Raw genomic sequence first — 19,706 nt, 5'->3', positions numbered from 1 at the left:
ATTCAACAGCGGTTGTCGTGATTAATATTGTCATTCTCATCTCTGTCGCAAGAGAAAAAACTTAAGCTGTAGAATGCTTAATGATTATGGAAATTCACCAGAATGAGAAGGTCTGCATCAATAACCCCCATGCTATTTCATGTGCGCATGATCATTTCTAAAATAGGACTGATGTCATCAATTCCCTCAAGAAAGAAAGGTCTTTGTGAGTGGACTTCGTTCTGTGCAAGCCTGTGCTTGTTCTTACACGATCTTGCACACACCACGCCCTTGTGCTTGGTTTTCCCACTGTCACCTTTCTGTAGCATCTCTCCTTTAGGCAAGCAAGCCTCGGCTTAAACTGTTGTTCTTCATTAGTATGTGACTGTGGTCTCCAACTCTGTTTTCTGGGAGGCTTGCTTTCCAGGTGGTTGGTGTTCTGTTACAAAACTGAAAACATTCGTCACCAGAACTTGCTTTGTTAACATAATGTGTGTGTTTGTTTGCTTCTTTGTTTCGCTGTGTGTGCCTGTGCGCATGTCTGTGTGCGTGGCTGTCTCTGTGTGTGCGTGTGTTTGTGTGTCAGTTTTCCAGGAGAGGCCGAAAATCCCGCCCACTCAAGCCCAGGTTGTATCCCGCAACATCCCACCGGAGCAGTACTCCTACATGGCCTCCATCATGAGACTGCTACGAAACATACCCTTCATCCTCCTCATCATCACTTACGGTACATCCTTCTTACAGCTGCTGCCTCTGAGTATAGCTGACCGAATACCCTTTGAAATGAAATACCTTAGTTTTACAGTGATTTAAGGCAACATTGCTTGCAAAAACATCGCAATATACAGTGGAACCCCATTATAACGTGCGCTATTATACTGCAAATTTGGACATCTCAAGCACAGCTCCCATAGCTTTGATTCTAAGCCTCGTAATCCACTGTGAGATGCCGACTGCGATGAGGCTAATCTCTGGGCTTTAAACAATGATTGCATTCACGTTTATGGACGTGGTCTTCATTCAAAGTGACACCCCGCACCTTTGTTTTTCGAAAAAGTAAGCCCATGCAGGTGAGTTGATGTCATGAGCCTTCAGTCTTAATCCCTGTTGCTACTGGTATTTAGTTTCAGTGCCAGTGTCACCTCAGCTACGCCTTCACATCAATTACAACCGTGGATACATTTTTTCATTCATTGTATTTCACGCTTTCAGTGAAATATTAGTGAACAATTAAGATTTCTTGAGAATGCAAGCTGAAACTTGCAGAAGATGAAAACGTTTTAGTAGTAAACCCTGCTGAAAACAACAGCTGAAGCTAGGTTTTGAAACGGCTGATCGCTGGTAATTCAAGCTGGTCATAGCTGGATTGTACACCAGGGAAGGCCAAACGTATGCGCCAGATCAGCTAAAATAGGAAAAGAAACCAGCGCAGTTGTCTTGTGAGTGCACGCTTTGTGGTTAGAAAAATAAGAAGAGAAACCTGGACTAGCACTGCCACAGCAGGATGTGAACCACTGGACACAGCACTGTACCAGTGGTTTGTGCAAATGCCATCGGAAGGAATGCTGATACGACTTTTTTTGCGGCAGTTTTAGCATTGGACACAGCAATTTTAAGGGCCCTGTGTTATAACACCACCGCGCTTTTAACGTGATTCCAATTCATGGACTCCAACTATGGCGTTATAATGGGCTTCCACTGTAAAACAATGTCTGACCTAATAAAATAATTTAATATAGCCTGATCTAAGAATGGAATTACATTTCAGTGAAGTATGCATAGTCATGACAACCACATAAAACTGTTGGGGGTACGTGGGATCACTGATATATCTTATGGGGCAAACAGATGTCAAAGTGGAATCAATCAAGAGGTCCTGAAATATTGATCTTGACAATAGTAATAAACCTGATCTCCCCTGGACTGGCTATGTTTTAGGATTGTAGTCTTTGTCCATGCTGCCTCATACCTTCTGCAAGTTTCTCAGTATAATGTTCATACCAGTGTTGCAGATGAGACCATTGTTCAAGCCTAGTTCTCAGAAGTCCCCGCATGCCCATTGGATCCTCTTACTCAGTCCCATTGAGACTTTGGCAGGTTTTAACCTAGAGTGTTATCAAAACGGCCACGATATAATCTCCCCCACCTCGTAAAAACAGTGACCTTTGCAAAGCCCAGTGTGTATTTTGGGGGTAGGTGGGAGATGTCGAGTTGGCTATGCAGTCCTGCTGTAATCTTCCACTGACCTGATTAGCTGAGTTGTTGCCAGTTTCTAGTCAGCAGGGAAGGGAATAGAGAGTGAATGATACTCTTCCTATGCTCTCTTCCAGGGATATTTGGGACTGAAAGGTCGGTAGCGTTCTTAAACTGCACTGTCAGTGGATGAGATTGCTTTGGCATGATTGCTTTTCTTTAAGCCTGGAGAAACAGGACGCGGCCCGTTGCCTGGCCCAGCTGCGGGAGACGCGTGCGTCCGCCCCAGAGGTGTTTGGGAAAGGCCAGGCAATCCGCAGCATGTCCCAAACTGAGCGGGCTCTGTTATTCTGGGAGCCGGGGCTGCAGACCTCAGGAACCAAAGGTTACGGAAGAACGTTAGACTAACCAGATCAGCTTCATATTCTTGACATTTAAAGTTCTATCTCTCTTCTTTATGAAGCTGAAATATTTGTAGTGTAATGCATCTCATGACTATTCACTAATGAATGTGATGTAGAATAATGCTAGAGTAGATGGTTAAAAAAATGTATGTCTTAGGGCACACATCTTAGTAAGTTCTCATAAACTATATTGCTGGAAGTTTCAATTACGAATAAGAACATTTTAGATAAGAAGATCAGATCCGAAAAAAATCTGGTGACTTAATATTTCCAAAAATCCAAAAATAGTCCAAAAATATTTTCATCGCTCATCTGTAATACAAAACTGACTTTCCGTGACCCAAGGTGACATTATCAAGGGCAGCTGTAGCTGTTGAATTTGGATTCATGGAGATGCACTCAGACTATGTTCAGTTAAAGGTGTTTTAACAACATCTGAGTCATTTACTGTAGGCCCCACCTGTTTTGTGGGAGCACTCTTATGTAGGAGTTCATTTGAATTGGTCACCTGTTAGAAAAACATAAAAAATGCACACTGTGATAACCAGGAATCAATCTATTGGATTGAGAAAGCAGTGGTCATTTTAACAGCCTCTGGGTGACCTGTGATGCACGTATAAATATGGAGGCCTAAAAGTCCCTCACAAGTGGTCTTTTTGCTCTTTCGAACTTGTGCATACAGTTGGAGGGTCACTAATTCACTGGTTGACCATTAATTAAAAATAATGCTTTTGCACAAAACCAATGAGCGAGATGCATTTAGTGTTTGGGCTAATCCAGTGATGTTCTTCTCACCAACTTCTCAATTAGTCGAACTCATTTAGGTTCATCAGAAATGTTGAAGAAAAAGGCAGTTGTAGCTTGTAGGAGTCATTCAGTGCATGCTTGAGGATGTTTGCTATTTTGTCAATATGCACCTCCTCATCTGTGCTTTGATCATGCCACTTATTTTCATCTCCCAGAAAGAACTGTGGAGCTGTTGACATGGCAACCAGGGGAAATCGTAGTTCTGGAGGATAAACTTACGGGCGGAGTCGGCTGCGCCGCAAAATCAGTCCTCTTCCTCCCTTCAACCTTGCATTCGTCTCAAGGTTGAGCGATCTGTCGTCGGCGCCTCCGCTGCAAACACACTTTTTAAAATACAGAACAAAAGTCTCAAAACTCTGTGGCAGATAAAGAGATTACATGTGCCTTTCACTGCTGGCCTACTTTTGACAATTGCTGCCAAATTCAGGCATAGGGCCCCTTCTGGCTCCTTGTTTCCTGTGGGCCATCATGGCAGACTAGATAAAAATCAGCTGCGTAACCCAAGGCCTTTCTCTGCTCCGTAAACCGACTGACGTGTCGCCTTGTCTTCCACACAGGACTGAACGTGGGCTGCTTCTACGCCGTCTCCACGCTACTGAACCGGATGATCATCGATCAGTATCCTGTAAGTCCAAGACGGCTCTTTAAGACTCAACGCAACAGCCAGTTGTGAATGACCTCTCGCAGGAATACATTTGTATATGACAGGATATCCTGCCTCTAAGGGTCTTGTGTCTTTGTGCTTGGCTCATTTGGGGATTTGGGGTTGTTCCCTACTGAAGGAACCTGTTCAGTCCCAGTGCAGTTGTAGGGGTGTGTGACTCAACAGCGAGATGGAGTGGTTGTGGGTTGGGGCGGTTTGCAGCTGGGTTTATTTTTCTGCGTGTCGTCTCTGGATAGACTGTGGAGCTTCAGCGATGTGTTGCTGGAGGCACATCCCTGCTACAGCCAGCTGCGCTCTTATTCTCTTACTCACTGAGCTGAGGAGCTCATCGGGCCCTTGTGGGATATGGGTGTGATACGTCTCTGCGGCTGATAAACATTTATCTGCACATAGCTCCTGGCTGCTTCCCCGATAATACAAAAAAAGAATAGTAAGAAGAAAAACAGCTTCCACTTATCTATTCATACCAGTTCTCCTTGCAAGTCAAGACAAGTTTATTTTCTGCCTCTTGCCTACTATGAGTGATCCTGTAATAAATAACAAAATGCCACAATTGCTGTCATTTGCAACCGGCCTGCCTCTTTAGCAGTCGAACACTGAGACCTTGTCCCGTGTCCTGGTCATAATTTTGATCTGCCCTAATGTCGCCGAGTCTAAACTGGCTGGTTTCTTCTCCCCAGGGTGAAGAGGTGAATGCTGGCAGAATCGGCCTCACCATCGTCATTGCCGGCATGGTGGGGTCCCTCATCTGTGGCATCTGGCTGGACAAGACCAAAACCTACAAGTAAGAAAACTCCGACCTGGTGCCGCTCGTAACGGCCTTGCGCCCTCACCCGTAGCACAGTTAGGAGTCGTGTCTTCTGATAATGATAAGAATGGATAAGGCAACAAGACTTCTCAGGACATGCAATCTAAAGCTTATCGGAAAAAGATCATAAATGGAGTAAACCGTTTTTTATGCGAGAGTGGGGTTATCTGGCGCAACCTATGGGAGGGGGCCGCCACATAACTACGGCTCTTTGAAGAGGGTTTTGGGAAATGGACGCATCACAAGAATAAGTAAAGGAAAGGGGATGATGCTAACCTTGACCAGTGTGCAGACGGTGACTCATTTAAAGTTTTTCTACATGGCTATACCTCATACTGGCCCAGGCTGTTTTTGCAGATGCAGTCGATCCCCCCTGACCCTGGCTAATGAGAGATCTGACCACTAATTAGCACTTTGGTGTTTACAGTCCACAGGCTTGGGTGGTAATAGGATATTCCATCATTATGGCCAAGCAGAAAGCATTCCACCCCAGCTCAGCAAGAGCCATAACAACTGTATTGACCTTCAAATTACCCTGTCCTCTTCGTATGATCATAAAAAAACACAGTTAAAAACGCACAATTTGGACACGTTTACACCAAAATGCAGCATAGTTGTATCACGTGCTACTGAACTCATTGAATTTCGGCAGACGTAGTTTTCTCAGTAAAGCTACCTTTGCACTGAAATAACTGCATAGACATATAGACATTCATTCATGCTCATTCGCTTGAGGCAATATTCTTGTATGGTCATATTTGACCATATTTAAAGTGCTTCCATTAATTGTGATACAAAGTACAATATCAGTAATGTTGACAATGTATACAGTGAAATGGGAAGCACCAAAATGAATTGGAGCTGTGGAAAAGAAATTTCCACTTCAAAGGGCTCAGTTAAGAGGCTTGTCACAATACTTCAGGAGATTATACTTGCCTTGTTGCAAGTATACATGGATTTGAATTAAACTACATATGTAAGTTCTTTGTATGTTGGAATGGTATTTATACTAAAGTCATGCCGCCTCATAAGCGGAATCAATTGACTACCATTACTTTTTGGCTAGTACTAGGTATTGTGCTTCAGAGATAGCACAGACTGACACATGGCCTATTCACACATGAAACGAACATACCAGCTCTGACCCTCTATAGCAACACATTCCCTGCTAATTGGCAGCTACAGATGAAAAGGAAATTTGATCTGATGGTTAAAAAATGTATTTGAGAACATGTTCTAGTTTCTAACAATGACTTGCATAAGAAACCAAAGCAGCAGTATCATTACAAAAAAAAAAAAGAGACCGACAACAAAAGAGTTAAAGACGCAGGGCTGCAAACAGGCAATGATAAGAAAGAGGAATTGAAGCGGTTTGGCAGACAAATCAAACACAGCGGACGATTCTGAGAAAATTACATGATTAGGCTCTGGAAATTAGACAGACGCAACCATACAGTTTTATTTTGTTGAAAATGGTTCAGTAGATTTAGCATCTTGTACTGTAAACAGTAAACAGGAGTACAGAATGCAGTGTTGTGTCTGGATAGGGGCATTGGTCCAAACCTGATGGCTGAGCGGTAATGAACATGACCTTTCAATGGCTCCCTTGTATACAGCTCTTTAAACTATGTCCTATTAGGCTAATTTTGTACCAGGGTCAACTTGGTACAGCAAGTGAAAGGTCTCATTTTATATCGGAAAACCCAGCGGAGACTTGTCTTTCACTTTAGATTGATGCATGTTTGTTCGTTGGTTTCAATACGTAGGTATTGCCTATAGCAACAAGGGCACCCTCAGCATGAGTGACATCCTATGCAAAGCAAGGTATTCAAATGGATTAATGCTTTCCCTGGGAGTGGCCACCTCAGTTTTCCACAGGAGAACAGTGGCTGATTCTACAATGCCTGTCCCACACGATTGGAGCTGACAACCTTTATCCACTTGTTCCCTCAATAAAATTCTCCAGAAGTGGAGCGTGAAGAGGTGCCTGGGAGGAGGGCCTCGATAGAGTGCTGGATTAGAAGGAGCTTTATTTGGCTGGGAACTGTGGGCAGCATTTGACAGGTGTCTTTGCAACCAGCAGATGATTTATGGAATTAGAAAGGATTTTTTGGTTTTGACTGTCCCTTACTTATAAAGCATAAAGAAGCTCCCTCAGTAGTGAATTGGAATAATGTATCTTTGCCACAAATGTGATGTGAAATAGTTTGCTACTGCACGTTTTTTTTTTTTTTTTTTTTTGAATTGTGCCTTTAGTTGTTTGGACATGTTGACTCGCACCTATTCCAGTTCTGCATAACTGTCATGAACAAACATGTCTAAATAAACATCTTGGAGCCGCCCAAGGAAAATCTGTAACTGCTTGAACAGCCTTTTTGTTTAGTCACCGTGGCCCCTCTGCTGGAAATTTCACATGGTTAGGGTCATGAATTTCACGGAATGGTCAAATCTCCTTCAAAAACAACAAGTTGAGCAAAGGGTTCTTAACGCATGGGTTGTTTGGGAAATCATTGCAGCAGAATCCTGTTTGCTTAAACGTGTGCCAGGGTTATGAAAGGGGCTTCGCTATGCCCAGGAATCTTGTTTTTCTCTCTTGGTTTGGGAGACATGCCTTCAACAAGGGCGGCAGGTGTTGATATTTTATGGATAACAATAACTATCACATTCTTGTTTTCTCACCCCCCACTTGTCAACCAGGCTGCATATGTTGTTTGGGTGCCTCTCGGCATAACCTTTCTCTTGCATTCTGGTTGTATTTAATTTGAAAAGCTGGACATCTTGTCTCTATAGACCTTGCTATTAAGACATTGGTCATCCCACACTCTAGACTCTAGAGTTTGAGTCAGTAGGTCTTGTGTCATTTGCTTCTGTATACAACCAACATTCAGAGTAAAGTATATTTAGTATAATCTACTGAATTTTTCATTCTTCTGCCTTAATCCCTCTGGAAGCAGACTGACTGGAGACTAATCTAATACAGGCCCCATTTGCATTTGTGGCTGCCTGGTTGCCAAGCATTTTCTGGGAACATGCAACACTGTCCTTGAATCCCTTGGTTATAAACCCGAATGCGGCCACAGACATTTTATGTGCAACCCCTGAAGATGTTTGTCTCCAGACAAAAGCTTTCCTTACAGTTAGTCAAAGAAATGTTTCTTACATTTTAATACAATGCTAAAAGGCTGACAGCTCAGAGTCTTGTGGCCAATGTCTACTTTTTCTATTTTCTCCATGTGCTCGCTCCCTCTCAAAATTCGGAATCGTTTGGTGGTACTCTCAGTGCTAGGAAACGGGGGCACTTTGTGTTTTGACTGATTAATGATGGTCATGCATTCTCTCTCTCAGGCAGACGACGCTGGCCATCTACCTTTTGTCCTTCGTGGGGATGCTCGTGTATACATTCACCCTCCATCTCGGCCACTTGTGGTTGGTCTTCATCACTGCTGGGGCACTCGGGTAAGAGACGACAGACCCTTACTTCAGTATTGTGAACTACAAAAATATTGTGAGAAATGTATTTCTTATTCTGGTGGTATGGGTTAAAATTATATTTCGCTTGAGGAAACTGCCATTTCCGCAGGCTTTTAGTATATTAGTAATCCCACCACTGAGCAAACTTTAGAGCGAGATATGTGTGCACAGCTAGGCCTGCCCCTGGTCCTACCTCAAGCAGATCATTAGCATCAGAAACCAAACAACAGTGGGCAAGTCTCCAGCCCCATGACCACCTCCAGCTTCCCAAACTGACCCAGAGGAGCTTGATTCTTTACTCATGAGTGAACATCGGTTCCTGCACCGCCAATAAAGCTAGTGCTTCTTCTGACAGAAGGAGAAAAATAAGACATTTCATAACATTTACACACTTGCACACATTTACACGCGCATTGGTACAGTCACTGGCCAGGTGCGTGCGGGACTGGGTTTGCCCAAGGTGAAGGTTGTGGTGCGAACATCTAGGCGTGTGAAGCAGAAATTAGCAAAATTACTGCAGACTGAGCTCCAACTTGTGCCTTAGACCTGGGTTGAGCAGGTGGGTGACAAAAAGGTGAAATGTGGACCTGTCTGACTGGAAAATTTTAAATAGGTTACATAGCAATGAACTGTCACTCTTGACTAACACACCCAGAGCAGAGGCTGTCCTCCCACTTTGTGCCGCAAAGCTCAGAAATTTTTGTGTGAAGAAGATAAAATGTATGTGCATAGGTCAGACTGAGACTGTTGAAAATAAAAACACAAAATGTGTTCTCCTTAACTAGACATGGCTAAAATGGCAACATTTTGTGTTGTTTTAACACATCTTTTTTGAGAGTGTTTTGCTGCTGCCCCAAATCATTTTAATATAGAGTTTCGACTTGAAATTAGTCTGTTATGTCCTTTCTGTTTTTCAACGCCCTATCATAAATCTTCCTGCTTTCCCGCTGGGGATATTCCCATCCTGATTGAATTATAATATGAGATGAATAGTTAAGAGGATTTTAGATTTTGGAATGTCTTCTGAGTGAAATGCATTGTAAAAGTCATGATCTGTTTTTGAATATTTGTCTAATTCCTATTCGTAGGATGCTTAACGTGCAATAAAATGAGTTTTAAAATGATTAGTAACTTGGTTAAATCGTAAAATTCTTTCCAAAACATTATATTTGTCCAGTTTAAGCGCTGTGTTTCAGTGGAGTAATGCACCCCACAGTGGGGTGTTTGTGTTAGTGCCAAATGGGCGACACCCATCAGGGCAACATACAATTGCCCGTATTGTCAGCTAGAAAGAGTGGGCTTTCCTTGGCAGAGAGAAATCGCCTCCTCTGGTCCATGGGGTGCCTGTGCTTTGCTTACACTAGGTGTGTAAATTGCACAGCTCATGGCAGCTCGAGTGATGAACAGCCACATGGAAGAAGTGATGGCTTGCTGTATTTCAGGGAATGCTCACAATAGCCTAAGCCCTTCTGAATTGATGGGGCAGATATTTAGTTCCTGTTAGGCATTCCAGATTTTGGAAAAATGGAACTGGCATAAAAAAGTTGTTTAAAAATGTTTAAAGGAGCACTGTCACGCTTGTTTTAGTTGAGCTTATTTGGATTAAAGGCTTAAATTCTGTGTGTAGGCCTTTTTAAAATCACCGTCAGTGTAACTGTTTCCTAAATATGGGGAAAAACTTATAAGGGCAAACATGTCCAGTTGCACTCAATCACATTCTCGGCAGCAAAGGCTCTAGTTTCACAGTTCCCACACTGACACAAATTTCTGTTCCCACTTCTCTTCTTTCTGGTAGCTTCCACTGCCTCGTCCTCTGCTGTCTGTCTCTCTCGCTCACGCAATTCTGCCTCTGTAAATTTCCATTCAAAACTGAAAGGTTAGTCCTCTAACTCGGCGAAGTCAGAGCTGTCCGCCTTATCGCTCAGGCTAGCCAAGTTAGGTTACGTGATATTTGTATGCTACCGTTACCATATTTTGCCTGGGACTGGCCACCCAAACAGTTTCTGCGTTCAAGGGTGGAGTTTGAGTGCCCGTTACACTTCTGGGAAACACAGGCTGGAGATTCAAGCCAAACACGTCCAGTGTGTTTGCCCTTTAGGAAACGGCTACACTGACGGTGATTTTAAAAAGGCCTACACACAGAATTTAAGCATTTAACCTCAACTGAAACAAGTGTGACAGTGCTCCTTTAAAACAAAAATTGAACTCGCATATTTAGATAAACATTTTTATGAAAATGTAAGTAAAGTTTTTTTTTATTTTTTATTTTTTTTAGGTTTGGCACTGATTTTTTTTTGGTATGCACTACTCTATCTACAGGGAGCAGGTTACATCTCCCATACTAACAAGGAGTACAGGAAATGCCCTAGTACCTAGAAGCAGATCCAAACAACAGGTGGTAGCTGGGGTGGTGGAGGGTGAGCACAGTTTGTTCGAAAGCGAGCGAGCATGCAGAGGCAATGAGTGGCGTAGGGAAGGTCTGACTTAAACAGTTGACTATGGAAACAAGTGTTTATGTGATGGCTGAGGCCAACTATTTGTCAGCTGTGATAGAGTTCCCTGACCAAATTTGCTCTGCGCATTTCATGCGCGTTGCTCATTTATGTTGCCCTTGTTTAAAATTAATAGGCTTTCCTCATGTTTCTCTTCGTTCACTGTCCCTGAATGTTCTCCTGGGTGCTGGCTGCAGCTTCTTCATGACGGGCTACCTGCCTCTAGGATTCGAGTTCGCCGTGGAGTTGACATACCCCGAGTCGGAGGGCACCTCTTCAGGGCTGCTCAACTGCTCAGCACAGGTAGGCCCGAAAAGGGCAAATGGAGTCCACTCCACATGAGCTGGAACGAGGGTCCATGTGGGCTCATCTGTTGTGCCCTGACATATGTGTCCAAACACATTCCTGCAGCTCATGTACGGATGACCAGGCGGGCGTGCTGTTTATAGAGCTGTGACATCAGACTGGGACTCGCTGCCCCTCGTGTGTACGGGACAGCATGTGTGCTGCACTCGCTAACCGCCGGCCCCTCTCACCCTAGGTATTTGGAATCCTATTTACCATTGGTCAAGGGAAGATCATCGACAAATTTGGCACGCTGGCTGGGAACATTTTCCTCTGCGTATTCCTCTTGATCGGAGCGGTCATGACAGGTAGGGCTCTTCTCCCCGGCATATGAGCCACAGTAAACACCAGCAGCGATGTCTTTCACAGGAGAATGAACACCAAACTTGTGCGCCATCTGTTACGTAATGAGACTCATTTGCAAGGTTCATTGGCCGTTTTTGGTGTGTCATTACATTGTTCCTGATAACGAGGTGCGATCAACTTGAACACTCGTCCAGTTGTGGAAATTCAGAACAGTATGATGCTACCCTCCGCAATTGATTAGCACATTTTTTTATTTTGGCGTGTCATTACATTATTGCTGATAACACCATGAAATCACGCTGAACAGCTCCCTTAGTGGCAACTTGCCGAGTGGAAATTAAATGCGGTATGATGCTGCCCCCTCCTGGCAAATGTTAGCATGTTTATTTTTTAATATTGCTGAAAAACATTACAGTATAGCAGAGGTCACCAACCCTGGTCCTGGAGAGCTACTGGGTCTGGTTTTTGTTTTCACCTTAAAATCAGCACCCTGTTGAGACCCAGTTAACCAGGTGAGGTGAGTTAGCTGTGTAATCATCTGCTCTGATTGATTAAATAAGTGCAGAGTAACAGCGAAAACCAGCAGACCCAGTAGCTGTCCAGGACCAGGGTTGGTGACCTCTGCAGCATAGTTTTGTACCTGTACTTATTTCAGTGGTCTTGTGTTCTGGTCTGCTAACCCCTGTATTATCCCCGTCCTTCAGGATTCATCAAGTCGGATCTCCGGAGGCAGAAGGCGAATCGGTTGGCGGAGGCAGGCGTAAGTCTCGGGCCCTCCCTGTGTGGGAGGAACGGGCTGTGGGGAGGCAGCCCGTGTGGGGAGGCAGGGCGGTAGTGAGGCTGGGTGGGCTGGGTGTGGTACAGGCCGCATGCTTTGCAGGTGTCCTCTTACCCTAACCCTACAGCCACGCTCTGAACGCCGGGGCTTACCGGTCTGAGGCTCAGGGGCGCCTCTCGTACTAACTGTCTGCGCCATGGTTGTGCTTGTCATGGTTGTGCTTGCCATGGTTGTGCTTGTCATGGTTGTGCTTGTCTTTGTCACACCTTCTCCGCGATGCCCTTTTCCTACTGCTGGATATGCACGATCGCACCTGGGAAAGGATTGCGGCTTCGGACCACGAGGGAAAGTTTTCAGCGAGGCAGTGAAAAGCTTTAGATTGTGTTCCAGGTCATGTACGAGTAGTCCGTCATGTGCAGGGCTGTGCTGTTGGAGCGTATTTTGGTGTGATTAGCGACCCTGACGCTGATTATTAGCTGCGAGAGCTAAAACTGCAAACCTCAAACTGAAAAAGAGCAACACTATTTCCAAACTGGAAAAACACAGTAGAGAAGAGAATTTAGGCCATGTAGCTAAATTCCATTTTTTTGTTTTAATCAGTTATTGCTTTCTCTCACTGTATCCTTAAATCATCAATCAGTTACTATTGTAATTGCATAGATTTATTTCTTCAAAAATTGTTTACAATGAATAACATAAACTACTAATATTAATATATAACATGTATATTACCAGTTTGAATAAAATCAGGATGATACAATTAATTCAGTTTAATTAGCAATACACAGAATGGTGCATACCCGAAAGTTTGGAGAGGTGCAGACTAGTGCAGCGTAAATTTAGAAAAATCATAGTCACATTGTGTGTGCGACTTTCATATTTTTTTACAGTTTAATTAGTAATAAATGTAAAATGAACTTTATCCTTGTTAAGACAGTATCATAACAGAGAGAAAATATCAGAGAATCATCTGTGACAGTAGCACTTTCCGCAACAATGGATATTCATGCTGAGTTTACAGTAATAAAGTTGTATTAATATACAACTTTGGTTATAGTCGTTGGGGGGGGGGGGGGGGACATTTCAATGCCCAAGAGGTCTGAAAATGTATATTTTATGGGACCTCATTTCATGTATTTCTGTCACTTGGGAAATAAAATAACTCCCAAATGTTGATCTAAAAGAGTAATATATCAATTCTATGTAGTTCTATGTAAAATGGCTTTTTTTCTCTCTGGCTTAGCATTGGAAGTTGTCTATCTTATCAGAACACATCAGAATCTTTATAGGTGTAGCCTTTTACCAAGTATGATTCAGGCCAATAATTTGGCTAAGATTAAAACTTGATTAAGCGACATCTACACTCACTGAGCACTTTATTAGGTAGACCTGTACACCTGCTTGTTAATGAAAATATTTAATCAGCCAGTTATGTGGCAGCAACTAAATGAATAAAAGCATGCAGGCATGGTGAAGAGGTTAAGCTGTTTTTAGACCAAATGTCAGAATGGGGAAGAAATGTGATCTAAGTGACTTTGACTGTGGAATGATTGGTGGTGCCAGACAGGGTGGTTCAACTATCTCAGAAACTTCTGATCTCTAGTTTCTAGAGTTTGGAGAGATTGGTGCGAGAAACCAAAAACATCCAGTGAGCAGCAGTTCTCTCTTCTACAATAGTGGTATGCAGAAGAGCATCTCTGAACACACAACGCGTCAAACCTCTTAATTAGATAACAGCAGCAGAAGACCAATAAGTCTAAATAAGATATAATAAATACCTAATAAAGTGCTCTCTGTTCATAAGGCAAAACATATGTACATTATTTAAGATCACTCTTCTATGGCTCTCATTGGGGATTATGTTCTGTGAAGAAAGCATGAGAAAGTACCGTGAGCTAGTGAAACTGTAACGTTAATCAAAGAGAAGAGGCTGTAGCACAAGGGTGAGATTTAGCGTCAGAGCCAGAAGGACAAGCTAATTAGTTAAGCTAGTTAAGCTGCCTACAGATGCTTGCAAATAGTTTTTACTATCAATCTAACTAACAAATTGTAGTCTCCCTTCCTTAGATGAAGTGCCAATGTGGACAATAGGAACATTGTGCCTGTTGCATATTCTTTAGAAGCAAAGCTTGCGATCACAAACATGATTATGATATGATTTTTTCTAACAAGCTCATTGTGACTGTCGCCATGGCTGTGGCACAAAAAATGAATGAAAAGTGCGTGAATTCAAACATTTGAATCTAAACTAATCTTTTTTCACGAATGCAACTTATGGTTTGCCGACAATCTGCTTGTCAACATTTTTCATTTGCTGGCAACTCCCCTGCTTCATCACTTCAAAAAAGCCAGAACTATCACCTTAGTAAGCTCTACAAGCCCAAATTAATGCACTTGGAGTACTGGCATTTTAAATTGTCAACAAAAATACAATTGTTTTGTTTTTATCTTAAAAAGTGCAAGGGACAAAATTAGCCTTCCACCCCCCCACCACTGTCACTACATGACAGCTTGCTTTCTCTTGTGTTCCTGGGTGGCTTCCAACTGTACTAGAGATGCCAGTAAGAACTCCTGGACCACCCCATGAACCTGCATGAAGTAGTGTTAGCAATGCCATTCTGTTATGAAATTGTTGACTATGGTAAATGTAGTGTTTTAGGTGATCTTTGGTTTGAGAGCTGTTACAGTGGAGAACGTCTGTCAGCAACAATCAAATTAAATCAACAACCACTGATTACTTCAATCGAGTGCAATCAACATTAAATTGTTTACATGGCAAAATCTGAATTGTAAAATGGTTGATCTGATAACCTTCTTGTCGATTAATTTTTCCGACTACAAATAACTTCTCTTTACTGCTCAATGCAATAGTCTGGGGTGCACTCACAATATTCTCGATAACGTTCTCGCTTATTTGGATTAATGGCTCGCAGCCATCTCTTTAGTCCAAACACTGTGCTGTGGGCTTCCTGACAATGTCTCCAGTGCCACGATGTGCCAGCAGAACTGAAAATAAAGCATTACTTTTTTTTTTTTTTTACTTTTTCACTCTCAGAAAATTGCTTTTTTAAAAAGGCAACTTGTTTTATTCTACAAATTCAAAGCTTTTGGAATTCTGCCTAACAAAATTACCAAGAAGCGTGCGTTACTGCTGAATTTGGCCTCCATCCCGCAGTAAATACACTCCATAATTTTGACATATTCTAGTATTCGAGTGAGTGACTCAGCTGATGAGTCATCCTTTAGTCAAGGGGCAGATGCAGGTGGAGTGTTGGAGGACTGGTTGGCAGCGTTACTGGAAGCCTGGGTGTGGAGCCAGTGTTGGGACTAAGGAGGGGTGAGCCTCTTGTGTGTGTGACCCCAAGCTGTTGTTTCAGGCTGAGGTCTCCCAATCTCCGAACTATGGGGCCACAGGCCCATCAACTACCTGCAGCAGCAGTCCTGAATTATAACCCCAACCCCAGTAAGCCCCAAACACAGATGCGCCAAGGTAGGGGGACCCACCTTGTCCACACTCGCTTCTGTGTGGAGCTATAGTTGTCAACTCTAAACGACCATACCAAGCCTATCTGAAACCGCTGCAGTTACTGCAAGTTAGCCTGATTGGAGACCCTTTCGGAGAATTTGTCTAATGTTGGAGAGGTAATAACAGAAGCACTGGGCTTATTATTTGTTTATTCACACCACAAGGTAAGTGTGGAGAGAAAATGGCTTTGGTAGTGTAGCACAGTTTAATCAGCTACTGATTAGTTAAAATTAAAAGAAAACAGTCTATCAGTGAGATGGCACCTCTTTGATTTAACAAATAAGAATGTGTAAGCCCAATTCCTGGTGACAGTCCTAATCATTTTCGTTAGCCCTTAGTCAATTTTCTTTGTACAGCCTCTATTGTTTTCTTGCACAGACCCCTCAGCCCCCCCCTCTCCCAAGCATTTTTAAACTTGCCCTATGTTTAGGGACACCAGCTCATCTAGGGCAGCAGACCCTAAATCATTGAATTGTCACAACCACCTGATTAATTATACAATTAGTGATCAGTTGTGACCCTCATAAAAGTAGTTAATTGATGTAATATCTTACACAATGTAAGAGTGACTGGCTGTTACAGTTACCTCCCCAGTATTTTGTCCCAATTGCTGGAATTTTCTAATGAGCACAACTCTTAAGTGAGGAGGTAGAACTGATGGCTGTGTGTTCCCCTCATGAACTCAGCCATCTGATTTAATCAGTTCTGCCTCCTGGCTTTCAAATTGTGCTCATTAACAAATCCAGGTTTGTTATAAGGCTGTTTCCATATATTTAAAACAGGAGTATCAGACTAAATACCCAGGGGCTACATTGTTTTTAGGTTTTTGTGGTTTCCTTTCAATCAGTTGCTAAATAAGGCCCACTGGACTCTTGCCAGTCAATTACTTAAATTAACACTTGGTGCCAAGACACCACAAAAACCAGCAGGCACCGCGGCCCTCCCGGACTAGTCACTAGAGGTGAAATAATGTATGCGTTTCCTAAAGAATGTGGACTTTGTGAAAGGATGCGTTTAAACATTCAGTGCGTTGGTCATTTGTCTTGCTGCAATGGGCATCGTGTGCATGTATTTTATGTGCGTTGATACTGTGTGATGGTTTCTCCTCGAGGACTAATGATCACTGTGCTGTAAATCTACAGATGTGATGAGTCACTGCAGGGCCAAGCTCTGAAATGAATGCATCGTGAATAATAGTGGGTGTATGAAAAATGTAGTTCTCTGCTTTTAACATATCTTTTAGTCCTCTGTTTTAACTCCAATTTTGTGTCCAAGTGTTAAGATTATGAGCAAAGAAAATATTCTCATTAATATGATAAAATGATATCATTAATATGATAAAATATGATCATTTACTGGAACCTTTCTTCTATTCTGAAGTTAAGGACTATTGATTATTAATTTTTTTGTCATTAACTCAAAGTTTGTACTCATTATATTGTCTAGTACTGTACTGCATGACTGCAAGGAAGGAGCCACATTGTAATTTCAATGTCCTGTGCTCTGATTGGCAGATTTTGAAGGAGCACCTGGAAGAGGCCCTCACTGCACCGGTGGTCTTGAACGAGGCTAAACTGTAGGAACGGGCAGTCTGCAGGATGGACATGCAGATGCCTCTTTGTGCCTTCTTCTCTACCCGCACACACCTTAAACTGTGTTTTCAGAGACCCACCTTAGCTGCATGTGCTGTTGCATGTTCCAACATGCATTTAAACTGAGCAAGTCTTATACATTGCTTGTGTACTGTGCTGCACACATCCACATATTCAGGGTCATACTTCAATAGAGCTTACAGAACATCTGCCTTTATCACAAAATAGTCAAAGAACAAAACTGGAAAATAAAACGGCAGAATAATTTTTTCTTCAGCCGTTATATTTTTGCTATTCCTATTTTGGTGCAGCAAAAACAAAAAGATTGTGGTGAGGGATTATATGTAGTATACAGTACGGGAGTTACATGATTTATGTATGCTGATCTATGAACAAGACTGCTCCCTAGCTAGGAGTAAGCAGCGTATACACTTTTGTATTGCATCTCCCATAGACCAGCTGTTATGCAAATAGCCGTGGGAACACTTGTGTCAGGTGCAAACAACCTGCAGCTAACTTGGGTCAGTGAAAGCACAGCTATAGATAACTTCAGACACACACAGTACAAACAACACACACTCTCCTTAGCCTAAGTAAGGGACACATTAAACACACACATGAACTATTGAAGAAGAGCTGCTTCCCTTTAACAATGTGAGAACTGGGAGAAACAGTTTAACATACAGTGCTATGCTGTTGTCAGGGAAAACTGGCTCCCAGTGATATACAGGTGAGGACTGACGACACTGTCAGACAGATGGAAGAGATGGATGGAGAGACGGCCAGTCACCCAACCTCATCTCAAGCACATGGTTGATCACTGGATTGCAGCAATTCACATTTCTCTATCCAGAAACAAATTCTGACTTTTGAAATAATAACATTACTGCTGCCACTGAGGGAACTTTTTAACATAATTCATTTTGTACCTTACATTGGACCTCAACACCATGAAAACACAGACGTTTTCGAAATATGACTTTTTCGAAATCCTACCAGCAGTACATTCAACCAAATCCCATAATGGTAAGGGATTATGTATGTATTCTTTAATGAGCAATATTCAAATTGTGATTGCCTTTTCTTATAGTAGACCAATACAAACAAATCTTTACATTGCTGAAGATTTTTATGTGTTCTATTTTTTTAGAATATGAAAGTAAAAATTAGAATGCTGATTCAGCCAGTGGTATAGCACTTTCCCCACTATGGCAGTCCAAACCACCTGTTAAACAGGTATGGAGTGTGGTTATGAATGGACTGTAGTTACTACCTGCAGAGGAAAGTACAGGAGAACACCAATACCATTGATTCAGTTGATGCTGTGCATCTGGGTATGTCTCAGAAGGTCAGTCTCTGATCTGTACCATAGACACTAAACCCTGCTTTCACAGCGTTCTCAGAGAGAATATCAGACACTTTAGGACTGTAGTATATTACTCCACGACAGGTCTCTGTGTTCATTAGCCAGCACTCTAATAGTCCTAGTTCCTGAATCCGAGCACAAATTTAATTTCATAGAACAACAGGGTCATGGCACCCGTTACCATACAACACATGGATACTGCTGTGAAATCAACCCTTCTGTACATCTGTCAATAAAACTAGGTAGGTTACTGTAAAATATAGGCCAGTTTAGCAGGTCAACTTCTTTTAGCTACAATGATCGGCTTTGTGAAATAGAATTAACGTATTTGGTGTACTGTACAATGTGGGCAATTGAGTTTTTGCTTTGCTATCAATAAATCCTACTCTAATTCTCTAACCAAGTTTCTGGTTAAGAATGAAGCCATAGTTGGGCAAATTGTATTTTAGCACTTACATGTATGATTCCCTGTACTTGTTATTGATAAAAATATATACTTTTAAATTATTTGTGAGTTAATTTTTCTAATATTTATGAATGTGTTGTGTTTCTAAAAACAGCAGTGATTTTCCTCTGAATTGTTCTGTAATCCTAAGTACCATTATCTTATATCAGTGGTTATAACATTGTTTTGTAGACTAATTTTGTATACCTCTCAATGAAAAGTGATTTGTGAAGCTTGAGCCATTTAATTTGAAAGAATAACAATTACAGTTTTGTACTACAAATTGTTCCTACTCATCATTTATACGAGTTACAGGTGTGAACTATGGAGCTCATATTTTGTTGAAATAAAGATTATTTTACATGAAAAGTGTTCGTTCACTGTTGGCGCATGCATGGCGATCACTGTAAATTATACTCTACTGCCTCTGGGTTTAAAATGATTCATGAATATTTTTATTTGACACTGGTTTCCTCCACCGTTTACAAAAATCTTCGCATCTTATGCAAGGTTTGGTCCTGGAATGATCG

At 42.2% G+C, this 19,706-nt stretch overlaps 1 protein-coding gene across 3 annotated transcripts in view; it reads left to right on the top strand.

The window, feature by feature from the left end:
* The window catches only part of flvcr2a (FLVCR choline and putative heme transporter 2a), a 42,723-nt gene extending 23,178 nt beyond the window's left edge, over positions 1–19,545 (top strand). For 2 of the 3 annotated variants that reach the window (XM_061238185.1, XM_061238176.1), the window contains 9 exons: positions 566–706; positions 3,941–4,008; positions 4,728–4,831; positions 8,201–8,311; positions 11,016–11,121; positions 11,360–11,471; positions 12,174–12,229; positions 15,625–15,737; positions 17,288–19,545. In XM_061238185.1, coding sequence (XP_061094169.1) covers positions 566–706; positions 3,941–4,008; positions 4,728–4,831; positions 8,201–8,311; positions 11,016–11,121; positions 11,360–11,471; positions 12,174–12,229; positions 15,625–15,699 — 773 coding nt within the window. In that variant the 3' untranslated portion in view covers positions 15,700–15,737; positions 17,288–19,545. The remainder of the gene's footprint in view (positions 1–565; positions 707–3,940; positions 4,009–4,727; positions 4,832–8,200; positions 8,312–11,015; positions 11,122–11,359; positions 11,472–12,173; positions 12,230–15,624; positions 15,738–17,287) is intronic. The other variant, XM_061238194.1, reaches the window with a different exon arrangement.
* The last annotated feature ends 161 nt before the right edge of the window (positions 19,546–19,706 follow it).

The sequence above is a fragment of the Conger conger genome, chromosome 1 (assembly GCF_963514075.1).
Source record: "Conger conger chromosome 1, fConCon1.1, whole genome shotgun sequence".
Classification (NCBI taxonomy): domain Eukaryota; kingdom Metazoa; phylum Chordata; class Actinopteri; order Anguilliformes; family Congridae; genus Conger; species Conger conger.
This window is presented reverse-complemented; position numbering and strand designations above follow the sequence as displayed.